We start from the raw sequence: 16,754 nt of genomic DNA on the forward strand, positions 1-16,754 counted from the left end.
AGAGAAACACAGAGGTCAGCATATGCCATTAAGGGCCGAGGAGGGCTTTCCGCCGGGTGTCCGACACGCGCCCTCTGGGGTACCACACTGCACGCGTACTCAGTCCGAAGGGCAGGCGCCCGCTGACCCACCCGCAGCCGCGTGCCAGCCTCTAGGTGGTTGCCCGTGGAAGGCGCGCCGGGCTCCGCTGCCTCAACCAATCTTGCTAGAGTAGGCGTACTCCCTGCGAACAAAAGCGTTCGGAGTGACTGCCACTCTGGCCACTCAACGCCGAGCCCAGGCCCGCGCCTCCAATCACGGCGGAACTTCCGATTGGTGGAGTCCCTCTGAAGTAGGGTGGACTGGCAGGAAAAGTCCCGCCTCCCTGGGGTTCTCAGCCAATCGCGGTGTCCGGGCGGCAGCCGCCGGGTTCGGTTGCGCTGCGTGTAATGATCTGGGGACCTGAGGGCGGGGCGGGGAGCAGGCCGGGGTCTGTGGGGAGGGGACGCTTCCCGCGGGCGCGCGGAGCGAGGACGGTGACAGCCACGCGCGCACGTGCGCGCCCGGCCGCAGCGCGGCCCCGAGACCTCCGTCGGCCGCTTCGAGGCGCGCGGGGGCTGGGCCGCTGCCGTCTAGGGGCCCAGTCCCGGGGCGTCCCCAGCGTCCCCGGCCCGAGACCCTGAGCGCCGGGCAGAGCCCATCCGCTTGGTCTTGGCTCGTGTTCCGTCCCCGTGGCCGTAAGGGTCCGCCCCCCAACTCCTCTTTACGCTCCCGGGGCAGGGTCCTCACGGCCCATGCTGGCCGCTGGGGGCCCGCGCGGACCAGCCAGCTCCCAGGCGGGCCAGTCGGCTACCATGGTGGCCCTGAGGCCTGTGCGGCTCCTCCAGGGGGGCTAACAGGTCCAGAGCGCAGGCCTCGGGGCGCGAGGGTCCCGGGCCTGAGCCCCGCGCCATGGCCGGGGCCATCGCTTCCCGTATGAGCTTCAGCTCGCTCAAGAGGAAGCAGCCCAAGACGTTCACCGTGCGGATCGTCACCATGGACGCCGAGATGGAGTTCAATTGCGAGGTAACCGACTGGCAACCCCGACGGGCTGTGGCAAGCGGGCGCCGGGCGGAATCCGGCGGGATCCCCGCTCGCCCGGCCCCGCTGTGGGTCGGGCACCAGCTGGGGCGCCCCTGCCGCGGTGACAGTCAAGGTGGAAGCTTGAGGGATCCAGCTCGTATCATCTCTGAGCATAGACGGAGCCAGCCAGAACCAGAAGGAGCCATCTAGGCCCAAATCCTCATGTTAAAGATAATTGCTGCTTTTTTTTTTTTTCTTTTTCTTTTTTTTCTTAGGGCTTTTGGGTTTGGAAGCACTTCATTCAGGTTTTCATTCATTGTTACTGGAAGCGTCCGTGGAAGGCCAAATTCTGGTTTTCAGTGTCAGGCTTAAGTTCCAGCTCTATGGTTTTTTTTTTGTTTGTTTGTTTGTTTGTTTGTTTTACTTCATTAGATATTTTTATGTGCCCCAGGTATTAAAAGTTGCGTCTTGTGTTTTGGAAAATCTATACTTACTTCCTTTTTTCCAAAAGCTTCCATTTTCTGGAAGTGAACTATTTCAGATGAGAGTTGATGTCTAATATTTTTCATGCAGTTTACACCATGATGATACCAGTTATCATTTGTTGAATGTGTTGTAAGAGTCAGACATTAATACATTTAATTCTCACAACAACCCAATGAGGTAGGCACCCCAAACTATGTATCTAGTTTGTGGCAAAGTGGGATTTTAAGTCCAGCTTTTAGCCAAAATAGTACTGCTTCTCATGTAATTTAAGTCCTTGCTAGTCCAAAGTGTAGTCTGTGAAACCAGCAGCACTGACAGAAGTGACCTAAGTCAGGGGTTGACAAACTTTTTCTGTAAAGGGCCACGTAGTAAATATTTTCAGCTTTGCAGGCCATAGGATCTCTGTTACAACTACTTAGTCCTTCAGCTCTACTATTATAGCACAAAAACAGCCTGATGATTCACTTCTAGTATGACAGTGTGAGTAGCTTCATTGACCTCCCTTGGAGGACTAGGAAAAATTACTTCAAAAAACTCAACTATTTAAACCTTCTGGAAATGGTCCTAAGGGCAAACATTCATCAAATGAATAAAGGGCTATTTGAGAAAATCTATGAAAATTTGCTAAGGCGAGAGTCTATGGTATTTGAACCAAGGCTACTACCTCCCTCCCCACTTCCAATTCAGCAGAGTAGAGATTCCACTCCAGACTGCTGTAACCCAGAACACAGGGCTCCCTCTTCCCTAGCTCCCTGTCAGACCACTTTTTTCCCAGGAGGAACAGGATTTCAGTGTTTCTTATTCTGCATAAGCTTACTTGTTGCTGAGACTAAGTACCAGATGTGTATAGTTGAAAGATGGGGCTTACTTCTTCTATCCAGCTCCTATTCACAGAATGGGAGCTGTGCCTTGTGCATGGCATGCTGAGACTACTGGGGCCCCGGTTACTCCTGGCCCAGGCCCAGCTTGTGCAATGGTGGTTCCATGCCAGAGAAGGCAAACTGAGAAAACTTCAGGCTTGTGTGTTCCCCCAATCCTTCCTCTTCCGCCAAGGACTCAGAGATTTTACCTGGAGGGAGAAGGCGGCTTTAAAACCTGTAGTTCCTGCTCTCTTCCCAAAGGCAGTTACTTCATTTGCAACAAAATGTGGAGAAGTGTATCCCTAAAGGAACTCTTAAAACAGTGGAGGATTTGATGAAGGGCAATTGGGAGGAGATTATGGATTTTTTAAAAAAATTTTATTTATATATGATAGTCATCACAGAGAGAGAGAGGCAGAGACATAGGCAGAGGGAGAAGCAGGCTCCATGCAGGGAGCCTGACGTGGAATTCGATCCTGGGTCTCCAGGATCGTGCCCTGAGCCAAAGGCAGGCGCTAAACCGCTGCGCCACCCAGGGATCCCGGAGGTTATGGATTTAATGAAGATCCAGCCTAGAAGGTAGGCCAGCTAGTTTGCAGTAGAGAATCAGAGAACTAAAACAGCTGGGAAGAGCCCTTCATGGGATTGAAAAACTTTACCCCCCAAAGAGCCACCCTTGATTGGATTACTTTGTAGAGCAAGTTATGCTCCAGGGCATGGATGAAAATAATAGAAGACTAAAACACAATTAATGGAGTTTAACAGCTGGGTGTGATTAGGGGGATGAGAAAGAGCCCTATTAAAACCACTGACACCCAAGGATGACTGTGGCCATAACTGAATTTGTGCCTCTCTGAAGAAAACATCATAGGCCTTAACACTATGTGAAGGAGATAGATTTCACTAAAACATTCCAGCTCATCACTAAATGAACAAACCAATAACAAGCCCTGGGGCTGGGATGGGGAGAACCAGTACAGTATCTATATTATTTAGATAATGTATTACCTAAAATGTCCAGTTTCCAGCAAAAATTATGAGGCCTGCAAAGAAACAGGGAACTATGAACCATTTAATGGAAAAACACTAGCAATAGAATTGCCTGTGAGAGTGACCAGATGTCAGATTTTGCAGAAAAGATTTCAAATAGGCATTACAAACATGCTCACAGACCTAAAGGAAAACATAATTAAAGAAGGAAAGTATAATGAACATTTTTGCATCAAGTAGAAAAGATCAGTAAAGAGATAAGAATTTTAAAAAAGAACCAAATGAAAATCCTGGAGTTGAAAAATACCATTACTGAAATAAAAATTCACTAGAGGGACTCAAAGTAGATTCAAACTGGCAGAACAAAGAATTAGCCTGCTTAAGATAGAATAATAGAGGGCAGCCCAGGTGGCTCAGCGGTATAGCGCCCAGGGTGTGACCCTGGATACCCGGGATCGAGTCCCTCATCGGGCTCCCAGCATGGAGCCTGTTCTTCCCTCTGCTTGTCTCTGCCTCTCTGTGTGTGTCTCTCATGAATAAGTAAATAAAATATTTTTTAAAAAGATAGAATAATAGAGACTATGCGACCTGAAGAATAGAAAAAGAATGAAGAAAAATGTACAGAGCCTCCAAAAAAATGTAGTAAATCATTAAGTGCACATGTGTGATGGGAATACCAGGAGAGGAAAGAGAAAAAATATTTTTAAAAAATAATGGGTGAAACTTCTTTGAATTTGTTGAAAAACAATAGCTTGGACATTTAGGAAGCTCAGTAAACTCCGAGGAGGATAAATACAAAGAGATCCATGAGTAAAACAATGCTGAAAGTCAAAGACAAGGAGAAAATCTTGAAAAAACAGCAAGAGAAAAGGACTTACCACATACAAGGAAATTCCTTTTTTTTTAGATTTTTATTTGTTTATTCACAAAAGACACACAGAGAGAGAGGCAGAGGGGGAAGCCGACTCCACTCGATCCCTGGACTCCAGGACCACGCCCTGGGCCAAAGGCAGACACTTAACTGCTGAGCCATCCAGGTGTCCCATACAAGGAAATTCCAATAAGATTAACAGCTGTCTTCTCTGCAGAAATCATAGAGGTCAGAGGCTGTGGGATAACATATTCAAAATGCTCAAAGAAAAAATTTGTCAACTAAGAATCCAACATCCAGCAGAGCTGAATATTTCAAAATGGCTATTTCGATTATTAGGGTGAAATAAAGACTTCACCCAGGTAAATGCAAACTGGAGATGTTGCTCAAAGACCTGACTTACAAGAAATACTAAAGGAAATTTTTTTTTTTTTTAAAGATTTTATTTATTCACGAGAGACACACAGAGAGAGGCAGAGACACAGGCAGAGGCAGAAGCAGGCTCCATGCAGGAATCCTGATGTGGGACTTGATCCGGGACTCCAGGATCATGCCCTGAGCCGAAAGCAGATGCTTAACCTCTGAGCCACCCAGGCAGCGCATTAAAGGAAATTCTTGAGGCTGAAAGCAAGTGGCCTCAGACAATGATTCAAATTGACATTAAAAAAAAAAGAGGACTGGGATGCCTGGGTGGCTCAGTGGTTGAGCGTCTGCCTGTGGCTCAGGGCGTGTCCCAGAGTCCTGGGATTGAGTCCCACATCAGGCTCCCTGCATGGAGCCTGCTTCTCCCTTTGCCTGTGTCTCTGCCCCTCTTTCTATGTCTCTCATGAATAAATAAATAAAATCTTTACAAAAAAATAAAAAAAAAGAGCTTTGGGAAAGGTCATTATATAATTATAAAAAGACAATAGAAATGTATACTTTTCACTTCTTGTAACTGATTTTAAGAGCAATTATATAAAATAATAACTTATATAACATCATTGGGTCTATGACATACAAATGTAATATAAATGTAGTATACTTGCCTAAAACAGCACAAAGGAAGTGGATGGGAGCAAAGCTGTAATGGGCTGAGGAAATGATCACAGATGGTAAAGTAATAACTATAACAATGTATTGTTGGCTTTGTAATTTTAATATGTATATTTTAATAATATAAACATTCATATATAATATTTATATTTATTATAATCAATATATTAAATATATTTATAAGACATATTTATAATATATTATGTATATGTTTATGTTATACATTAAATATATATTAAATATAAATAATATATTTGTTAGGTAGAAAAAAGGTAGAAAGGGAAAAAGGTAGAAAGGGAAAGGAGATATATAGGTGTAATATTTGTATATATCATTGGAATTAAGCTAGTATAAAGCTGAAGCTGATTCTTGATAAGTCAAGATTATTTGGTAAAACCTAGAGCAACCACTGAACACCCCAAAATACTTAAAAAGTATAGTGAAGAAATAATTAAGTAAATGTAAATGCTTCTAGAAAATATTCACTTAATGGAAAAACAAATAGTAAAGGAGGAATGGAGAAATGAAAAAGACATGAAACACATAGAGAACAAAAATGAGAGTTGTACACCAAATAATTATGACTTAAATGAGATGGACAAATTCCTGGAAAGACAGCAACCACCAAAACTGTCTCAAGAAGAAGCAGACAATCTGAATAGACCTATAACCAGTAAAGAGATTAAATTAGTAATAAAAATACTCATGATGAAAGGTCCAGGCTGTCCATAGTAGAGGCCCAAATGGCTTTACTACTGAATTCTACCAAACATTTCAAAAACAATACCAATTCTTTTTTTTTTTTTTAATTTTTATTTATTTATGATAGAGAGAGAGAGGCAGAGACATAGGCAGAGGGAGAAGCAGGCTCCATGCACCGGGAGCCTGACGTGGGACTCGATCCCGGGTCTCCAGGATCGCGCCCTGGGCCAAAGGCAGGTGCTAAACCGCTGCGCCACCCAGGGATCCCCAAACAATACCAATTCTTCACATACTCTTCCAAAAGAATAAGAGAGGCGAGAATGCTCCCTAACATTTTATACGGCTAGCATTACCCTGATACCAAAACTCAACAAAGCTATCACAAGAAAACTAGAGACTAAGAATAAGATCTCTTATGAATATGGAAACAAAGCTGGGTGTCTAGCTAGCTCAATTAATAGGTCATGTGACTCTTGATCTCGGGGTTGTGAATACTAGCTTCATGTTGGGTGTAGTCATATAATTATTTGGTGTACAACTCTCATTTTTGTTCTCTATGTGTTTCATAAAAAACACAGAAGCAAAAATTCTTAACAAAAATATTAGCAAACTGAATCCAGCAACATGTATAAAAAAAAAAAGAATTACACATCATAACCAAGTGAGATTTATCCCAGGAATGCAAGGTTGGTTTAACATTGAAAAATCAAAGAATATAATACATCATATCAGTAGAATAAAAAAACAAAAACCACATGATCATCTCAATAGATGCAGAAAAAGCACGCAGAATCCAACAGCATTTCTTGAAAAACAAACAAACCACTGAACAAATAGGAATAGAAGAGAGCTTCTTCAACCTGATAAAGTGTATCTGTGTAGAACTTATAGCTAACTATCATACTTAATCGTGAAAGACAGGATGCTTACCTGCTAAGATCAGGAACAAGACAAAGGTATCTTGCTACTTCTATTTAACATTGTGCTAGAGGTTCTAACCAGGACAGTTAGGCAAGATAATGATATAAAGGGCATTCATATTGGAAAGGAAGAAATAAAAATTTATTCACAGATAACATGACCTTGTATATAGATTCTAAGAAATCCTCCATAAAAACTATTTGAACTAATAAATGAGTTCAGCATGGTGCAGGATACAAGAGCAATATAGAAAAATCACTTGTGGGATGCCTGGGTGGCTCAGTGGTTGAGCATCTGCCTTTGGCCCAGGGCGTGATCCCAGGATCCAGGATTGAGTCCCACATCAGGCTCCTTGCATGGAGCCTGCTTCTCCCTCAGCCTGTGTCTCTGCCTCTCTGTGTCTCTCATGAATAAATAAAATCTTTAAAAAAAGTCACTTGTAATTCTATATATTTGCAATGAACAAATGAAAGTGAAATTAAGAAAATTCTATTTACAGTAGTATCGAAAAACAAAATACTTAGGAACAAATTTAAAAAGTGAAAACTGCTCTGAAAATTACTAAAACATTGATAGAAATTAAAGATCTAAATAAATGGAAAGACCTCCCTTGTTCATAGAAGATAATATTTAATTTTTTTAAGATTTTATTTATTCATGAGAGACAGAGAGAGAGAGAGAGAGAGAGGCAGAGACATAGGCAGAGGGAGAAGCTGGTCCTGATGGAGGACTCTATTCCAGGACCCCGGGATCACAGCCTGAGCCAAAGGCAGATGCTTAACTGCTGAGCCACCCAGGCATCCCAGATTTAACATTGTTAAGGTGGCAATATTCCCCAAACTGATCTACTCATTCAACACAATCCCTATCAGAATCCCAGTTTATTTCTTTGTAGAAATTGATAAACTGATTCTAAAATTCAATGGGATTGCAAAGGGATCCAAAATAACTAAAACAATCTTGTAAAAGAAGAGGAAGATAGGAAGACTCCTACTTTTTTTATTTTAAAACTTACTACAAAACAAGCATAATCAAGACAGTGTAGAAACAGCATAAAGATAGGCATATAGATGTATGGAATAGAACTGAGAGTCCAGAAATAGATCCATACATCTATGATTAACTGATTTTTGACAAGGGTACAAGACCATTCACTGGAGGAATGAATAGACTTAACAACAGTGCGGAGACAACTGGTGAACTACATGCAGAACAATGAAGTTGAACCTTTATAGCACATACAAAAATTAAAAAGGCATCAAAGACCTAAATGTAAGACCTAAAACTGTAACACTCTTAAATCAGGGATAAATCTTTATGACTTTGGATTAGGATAGTATTCTTAGATATGACAACAAAAGCATGATAGCAAAAGGAAAGGTAGGTAGACTTGATCAAAATTAAAATCTTTTGTGCTTTGAAGGATACCATCAAGAACATGAAAAGAAGGAATATTAGGAAATCATGAATTCATAAGGGTCTTATATCTAAAATAAGAACTCTTATTGCTCAGTAATAAGAAGGCAAATAATTAGAAAATAGGCAAAGTAGAGGTTCCTAATGGGCTCAGTCAGTAGAGCATATTACTCTTTATCTCAGGGTTGTGAGTTCAAGTTCTATGGCCCATGTTGGCCATAGAATTTACTTAAAAAATTGGCAAAGAATCTGAGTAGACATTTCTTCAAGGAAGATATACAAATGGCCAATAAGCCAATAAGCAATAAAAAATGTTTAACATCATTAGTCATCAGGGAAAGGAAAATTAAAAAAAAAAAAAAACACCGTTAACTACCACTGTACCACAATGAGAGCCAACCACTATGATGATTAGAATCAAAAAGGCATAATATAATAATAAATGTTAGCAAGAATATGGGGAAATTAGAACCCTTATACACTGCTGGTGGGAATGTTAAATGGTGCAGCCACCTTGGGAAACAGTTTGGTAGTTCCTCAAATAGTTAAATATAGAGTTACCATATGACCCAGCAATTCTATTACTAGATATGTACTCAGGAGAACTTCATGTATGTCTATAGAGAAACTTGTACACAAATGTCTATAGCAACATTATTCCTAAGATCCAAAAGGTGGAAACAACCCAAACATTCATCAACTGATGAAAGGGTAAACAAAAGTTGGTATATCAATACAATGGAATATTATTTGGCTAGACTAAGAAGGAATGAAACAGTAAGTATATGTTACAACATGGATGAACCTTGAAAACATTATCCTAAGTGTAAGAAGCAGTCACAAAATGACAACCTATTTCATTCATCAGTCAGTGTAGAGTGGGGGATGTGTAGGGAAATACAAAGTAGATTTATGGTTGCTGGGCAGCCCCCGTGGCACAGCGATTTAGCACTGCCTGCAGCCCAGGGCGTGATCCTGGAGACCCTGGATTGAGTCCCACGTCAGGCTCTCTGTATGATGCCTGCTTCTCCCTCTGCCTGTGTCTCTGCCTCTCTCTGTCTCTCTGAATAAATAAATAAAAAATCTTAAAAAAAAAATTATGGTTGCTTAGAGCTCGGAAAAGGGTGCAGAGATGCAGGAGTGATAGCCAAGGGGTACAAGGTTTCTTTTTGAAGTGACGAAAATATTCTAAAATTGACAATGGTGGTGGTTGCATAACTATGAATATGCTAGAAACCATTAAATTGTGCACTTTAAGTGAATTTTAAGGTATGTGAATTATTTCTCAGGCTATATTAAGGAAAATGCAGCCTTTGACAAAATGGGAACAAAAGATATGACTTTGTTCCAGTAGGGCAGCTCCGGTGGCGCAGCGGTTTGGCGCCGCCTGCAGCCTGAGGGTGTGATCCTGGAGACCGGGGATCAAGTCCCATGTCGGGCTCCCTGCATGGGGCCTGCTTTTCCCTCTGCCTGTCTCTGCCTCTCAGTCTCTCTCTATGAATAAAATAAATAAATTAAAAAGAAAAGAAAACTATTTGTGAACATTGAAATCTGAATTTCGGGACGCCTGGGTGGCTCAGCGGTTTGGCCCTGCCTTCGGCCTAGGGTGTGATCCTGGAGTCCCGGGATCGAGTCCCACTTCGGGCTCCCTGCATGGAGCCTGCTTCTCTCTATGTCTCTACCTCTCTCTGTCTCTCTCTCATGAATAAATAAATAAAATCTTAAAAAAAAAACTGAATTTCATGTAATTTTCACAAATGATGAAATATTATTTAAAAATTTACATTTAAAAGTGTAAAAATTACTCTTAGCTCTTAGATTGCACAATAGGTGGCAAATTAGGTTTATATTGTGGGGGATGCCTGGGTGGCTCAGCGGTTAAGTGTCTGCCTTCAGCTCAGGGTGTGATCCTGGAGTCCTGGGATCGAGAGCCACATTGGGCTCCCTGCAGGGAGGCTGCGTCTTCCTCTGCCTGTGTCTCTGCCTCTCTCTCTCTGTGTCTCTCATGAATAAATAAATAAAATCTTAAAAAAAAAAAAAAAGGTTTGTGTTGTGGGTCATAGTTTGCTGACCCCTGATCTAAGCTTCTTCCTTCCCCTCCCTCCCTCCCTCCCTCCCTCCCTTCCTTCCTTCCTTCCTTCCTTCCTTCCTTCCTTCCTTCCTTCCGGATTTTATTTATTTGAGAGAGAGAGAGAGAGAACATAAGCAGGGGTAGTGGCAGAGGGAGAGGAAGAGGGAGAAGCAGGGCTCCCTGCTAAGCAGGGAGCCTGATGTGGGACTCTATCCTAGGACCCTGGGGTCATGACCTGAGCCAAAGGCAGACTGTTAACCAACTGAGCCACCCAGGTGCCTCTCTCTATATATTTAAAAGTAATCTCTGCTTCCAATGTGGGGCTTGAACTCATAACTCTGAGATCAAGAGTCACATGCTTTACTGACTAGGTCAGCCAGGTGCCCCCCATCTAAGTTTCTATTTGGTAAAGGTCATGAGACATTGTTAGAGGCTAACTGGTAGGGAAAGGGATTTTGTATGAGATCTCTTCAGCCATAATTTTACCATGAAAATCTCTTTTCTTTAAACAGACCCCAGACACAAAGAGGATGTACAATATTATCGGCTATAGCAGGGTTTCTCAACCTTGGTACTATTGACATTTTGGCTGGATAATTCTTTGTTATGGTGGGGGCTGTCCTGTGCATTGTAGGATGTTTAGAAGCATCACTAGATGCCAGTAGCACCTTCACACCCTCCCAGTTGAGACAACCAAATGTCTTTAGATGTTGTCAAATGTCTCCAGGGGGAAAGCACCCTTCTTTCTCCTCCTCTTCCTGCCACCATATTGAGAACCACTAATCTATATAGAAGATAGAAGTAGTGATATTCAGAGAGGCAGAATGGTATAGAGTCTGTCAAATATACCAGTAAATGACCTACGATCTTGATAAAATGAGAATCCTGGTTTTGTAGTTCTATGGTAGGACTGAGAATTCTGCATTTCTAACACATTCTCAACTCTCAAATGATGCCAATGCTGCTGGTCCAGGGACCACACTTTGGGTAGGAAAGCATTACTAGAAAGTGCCTAGGCATTGAAATAAAATAGACCTGGGCTTGAATTCCAGCGAGACTACTTCAAGCTTGGATAAGATACCTAAGCTCTTTGAACCTCAGTTTTCACGCATCAGTAACATGGAACTAATAATAGTGGCCCTGTAAGGTTTTTTTTTTTAAGTTATTTATTTGGCCCTGCAAGGTTTTATAAGGACTCATGGAATACATAGTGTCAGGCAGAAGAACTAGAAGGGACTATAGTTGGCCTAAAGTAGGAGGCTCAGGTCACCATGGTCACTGCCCTGTTGTGATTTGTCAAGCTGTTGCATCTCATTGACTTTCCAGTGTGAATACCTGTATTCTTTTTAAAAAGTAACAATAGTCTGATTTATGATGATAGAGCTCTGAGAAACTATTAGCCTTTCTCTCTTGCCTTATTTTTATGTTGTATATTAACTAAGCAAGATGCCAATATAAGAGATAGCAGATGCATTTTGAAGAAAAAAAGAGATGCTACTTGGGGAATTCTTGACTTTTTTTGGGTCAAAGTTAGGTGGTTTCAGAACCAGTGGTAGTTAACGTATGAATCATGTTCCTTATGCTAATAAGTTCAGAGATTTTTGCTGTAGAGATAGGGAATAAATCTCTCTCTTGCACTACTTGCTGCATTGCACAGTTGGCTTGCTGTTTCAGAGGATTTTTCCACTTGAAAGATTTGATATTTGTCATTTTGAGAAAGTGGGTGCTGAACGTAATTTACCAGGAGGCTAAATGGTTATGTTATTTTTTATCTAGGCTGGAATTTTACTCAATAATTCAATCTATCAATAAGAAGAGCCAAATATGAAAAATTTCTCAAAATTGAGTTGTGAGAGATTCTAATACCATCTTATTGGAAACAAAGCCTCCTTCTCTTCTTGGTTGACATCCCAAATGTTTTCACATACCCAAGTGGGATTATGATTGGATTAAACACCAACATTACAGATCATTTCAACATAGAAGTAGACATAAAGTAGGAACTTTTGCAAAGGGAAAACAGAAAGAACGACCCTGGCATTTTCAGGAAAATGTTACATTCTAGACACCCCAAGATTTAGACAAATGCTTCCCTTTTAGGATGCAAACTCCCGGAGGGCTGTGATTTCAGTAATTTCAGAAGAAAGATAGTTTCTCTCTTATCTTTGGGTTCTCCCATGGGGTGTAAATTGTGCCCATGGATGGCCTGGTACTGCAGATCTGGGACACGGGCAATCAGGTGAATGATGGATGCCCTTGTGCCAGTGAAGATTGAAGGAAGCAGGGCATATACTGGCTAGTGCTGCCATCTGCTGGACCCCATGTCTGCTCTTTTGTAGGAGGAAGGGCTAAGGAGTAGCAGTTACTGTGTGCCAGGTACTGTGCTAAATACTCCAAAAATACTACCTCATTTGATACTTACAATACAGACTCATTCACTTATTCACTCAACAGGTATTTACTGAGTACCTAGCAGTGATCAAGACCTACTTAGGATGGAAGCCCTGTCATTGGCTTCATTTTCAGAAGCTTCAGCAGGGTACATAGTTTGCTTAAAGTCCCCCACAGAGCCACTGTCTATTCTGAAGAGAAAGAAGAGGACAGGAACAGACAGTGGGAGAGTCTCAATAGTGACCAAGGAGGCTAGCAGTTGCTTATTTTAACCTCAAAACAAGGCGTTCAAGTCAGTTGGGGAGGTCTTAGCTCAAGTTCTGGTTTACTGTCTGGGCTCTGAAACAGCACAGCCTAGAGGTTATGGGCATCTCAGGATAGCATCGTCTTAGGAGCCTGATCCCAGGCTCTGCTCTAACCTTAGACAAGTTCCTTAGTCCTCTCAGATGCCTGTTTCCTCGTCTGTAAAATGGGGAGCATAATAATTCTTCCTGCATGGGGTTGTTGCAGGGATTAAAATGGAGTCATTATTGGTAAAGTACTCAGACTAGCACCTGACATGGGTAAGTTCCATATACAGGTTGTTCCATAAGAGAAAGTAAATCTAGGGCCTCTCCTTATTTGGCTCCCTTTCCTAGGCTCTCCTGTACTTCCTCACCCTTTTTGCTCTGGGTCTATTGTCCTGGTTTTTCTGGAAAGTACCAAGTTCTTTTCATATTGTTGTGCCTTTGCATAGAATGCCCTTCTCACTTGTCTGCTGATACAGATGTTCTCATTTTCTGTCTAGGCTCTGCTCAGGTGTTCCCCCCTCTTTGTGCCCAATACTACTACATAGCTACCAAGTGATGGGGCTGAGATTCAAACCCAGGTCATCTGTCTTCTAGGTTGGCTCTCTTTCTGTTAAGCTATGCTACCCACATAAGAAGCTCCAAGTAGAAGAAGGAGAGAAACAAATCTGGAGAAAACTTTGGTATTTGGTAAACTGGCAAAATAAAGTAGAAATAAGAGATCTTACAAAGAACTTCCTAACTCAACCATTTGTCGATGGCATTTGGTGTAAGATACCATTTCAAAACCATTTTGTGAACCTGCCAGTGGGCTTGAATTTTGGCTGGTGGATGATGTGACTGATAACGTCTGTTCCGAATTCACTTCTGAAAGTGAATCCTTTTCACTAGACATGATTCTACTTGGAATTCCTTGCCTTTGGCTTCAAATGAAGCTTATTTTGCAATCGTTTTTTTCTAGTTACATATTTAACATGCTTTGTGGTCCGAATATTCTTCCCTATATTCAGTCTGGTATTCTCTTAATATTTGATATAACCACATAAATAGCAATTGGTTATCCTCTCTATTCCAAGGCCTTTTCATGTACTTTGGAAAATTAATTATCTAACTTCTTCAAAATATACTTCCTTTTCTATCCCTTCTCCCCCCTGCAGTTCAGTTTTAGAATAGCCAATATTTAAAGCATTGGAACTTACAGAAAGATACTTAAGAGGGAAGGTCCCAGATTTCCAGGGTGCTTATAATCTGGTTAGAGAAATAGGATACACATGAAAAGATAATGCGAAGAAGTCTATGTATCTATGTATCTATCTAGCATTGATCTATATCAAATGAGGGTGTGTTCCTGTTAGAGAGAAAGAGGAAAGACCATGCAGTGTGGTGAATGGGGAACATGCCTCCAGGATTTGAAGGCAGGTTTGTGTCCACAGATGAAGGACAAGAGTGTTCCTGTCAGTGGATCAGTGGATGTGGCCTGAGCAAAGGCAGCTGGTGGGAATCCTGTGGTGTGAGGAGGGAGAGGAGAGAGATGTGTTTGAATTTGTAGGTTCAGGACAGATACTAGAGGCCCCTGAAGGTCAAATTAAGGAGTTTGTATTCATCAAATGCAGTGGGGAGCTTTGAGGGTTTTATTAGGAGAGTGATTTAAAGTGGCCTCCATGCAGAATGATTTGAAATGTTTGGGGTAGGGGTGGAAAAGTTTGGAAACAAGGAGCCCAATTAGAAGACAGCTACTCTGGGCCAGATGTCACGCCGAAACCTGAACTAGCTGGGACCTGGGACAAAATGAGACTGAATCCTACGGCCTGGGCACGAGAAGAAGCAGGGAGCCTACTAGACCCAAGATTCAGGAGGTACCAAGGTCTAGAGCTAGTCCTCAGGCTGCAAGGCCAGCCAAGCAGGGGGTAGTTTTTGGGTCAGGCCTGGCCAGCTTTGGGTGTGTAGTCACACCCACTTTCCTGTGTCTGGTCTGGTGTGTAGTCAGGGTGTTACTTGTATAAAGCCATTGAGAGCCCTCACTGATGTTTGAACAACCCCTGGCTTCTAGGCAAAATTCCTCTGTGTGATCTTGGGCTTATCTTTTCTTTCCCCACTCCAGGCCTCAGTTCTTAGTCTGAAAAATGAGAGGAAAGAACTCGATTTCAAAGGCCCTCTGCTTTAACATCCTATTTTAGGTGATCTGGGCAGAAGAAACTCATTGCACAGCTCTCCCTTTCATATTTCCTTCTGAGGTAGGAAACCATCTCAGGATTTGAGCATGTAGGTGTGAGAAAAATCTGCTGGAGGACAGGAAGGATATTGCTTAGGAAACAAGAGCTGGCATTCCAATAAAAGGGGTAAGTTGGTATGGGAGTCCTACCACTGCCACCTGCTGCCTGAGTGATCTTGGACTTAGTTCTGTAAGCTTCAGTTGCCACATCTATAAAATGAGGAGAATAATAGTATTTTTCATATAGGATTGTTTTAAGGTGTGAATGAAGTGGACTTTTATGAGCACTTAGCCCAGGGCCTGACCATAGTAAGCACTTGGTAAGTAAGTATTTAGCTTCTCGTGTTATCATGAGTTGGGAGTGTGGGAGTAAAGCAGAAAGGTTTCATGCTAGAGGCACTATAAATTTTCTCCTTTAATCATCTTCATTTTCTTTGAATCTTCTTTGGGGTCTACGGCCATACCACCCTGAACGCGCCCGATCTCGTCTGAATCTTCTTTGGGTTATCCATGCCTTTGTAATTGTAGGGTCTCTGGACTCTATAATTAGTCTAAATATAATGAGCTGTATCGTACACCAAATTTCTGTTTAAGGATCTTCTTTGTATTTGATCTCTATTTATCTAGATGTCCACTGTGATAGGAGGATTCTCTTCTGATTTTTGCCATTGTTATTCACTATGCTTTTGTCCCCTGTGTGTCATTTTTCTCATTTTTTTTTGTTTTTAATGACTTCTCCAATTATTCATGCTAGTTTTGCATTCTTGTCCAAGAACATTTTTGGTACTTGTTTATTTTTAATTTTAGAAGTTAAAGGCATTTGAGGTCTAAAAAACCCAGAATTGAGTTTTCTCGAGCTGCTAATCTTTTTAGCCAGCTGGTGATGAGGCTTCTCTGGTTTGTTACAGGATGATGTGTTCCATCTTCCTGTCTGTGCTTTGTCTAATTTAGATTCTAAATCCACATGTTTTAGTACATTTTTAGCATGTAAAAATTTATTATCAAACTAGTGCTGACCTCAGGGTGGAAAAAAGATCTTGAATCAAATCTTCAGTCACTAGTGTGAAGGAAGACTCAAAGTGCTTATCCCATTTTAGAAATCATGCCAGCCACCACTAGGTGGGGTCAGAGCATCATTTCTAAAGTCACTTGTCCTTTTCCTCTTCCAGCTCTCACTACCATTGGACTTTTGGCTTCTTTGCCAAATTTGAACTGAGCTTTGGAAAATTCACAAAAGTTCTCTGTTAGTGAGTTATGTTACTTACGATTTCCCCATCCACCTTGCCAGTTTTAATCTCCTAGTTTTAGTTGTTTTGATAATTTGACTTTCAGAAAAACTTAAAACTGAAGCCCAGAGTTGTTACTAAACTTATCTGAACTGATCTAGAGTTTTAAATTCAGCAACAGTGTCTTTATCTAGTGTATTGACTGGGGATTGACTGGAGATTAAGTAGTCTCATAAATATGGTTT

The 16,754-nt window shown here is 41.8% G+C and overlaps 1 protein-coding gene across 10 annotated transcripts in view; it reads left to right on the top strand.

Moving 5' to 3' along the window:
• Window positions 1-545: 545 nt before the first annotated feature.
• NF2 (neurofibromin 2) overlaps window positions 546-16,754 on the top strand; it is a 79,104-nt gene continuing 62,895 nt past the window's right edge. For 3 of the 10 annotated variants that reach the window (XR_005379366.1, XR_005379365.1, XM_038575589.1), the window contains exon 1: window positions 547-1,044. Coding sequence is in view for 6 of the 10 variants with exons in the window: in XM_038575589.1 (XP_038431517.1) it covers window positions 931-1,044 (114 nt within the window). In the remaining 4 variants the exon portion in view is untranslated. Of the gene's footprint in view, window positions 1,045-16,754 lie in introns of all 10 variants that reach the window. The other 7 variants (XR_005379363.1, XR_005379364.1, XM_038575591.1 and 4 more) reach the window with 5 other exon arrangements.

Source organism: Canis lupus, chromosome 26, assembly GCF_011100685.1.
Source record: "Canis lupus familiaris isolate Mischka breed German Shepherd chromosome 26, alternate assembly UU_Cfam_GSD_1.0, whole genome shotgun sequence".
Classification (NCBI taxonomy): domain Eukaryota; kingdom Metazoa; phylum Chordata; class Mammalia; order Carnivora; family Canidae; genus Canis; species Canis lupus.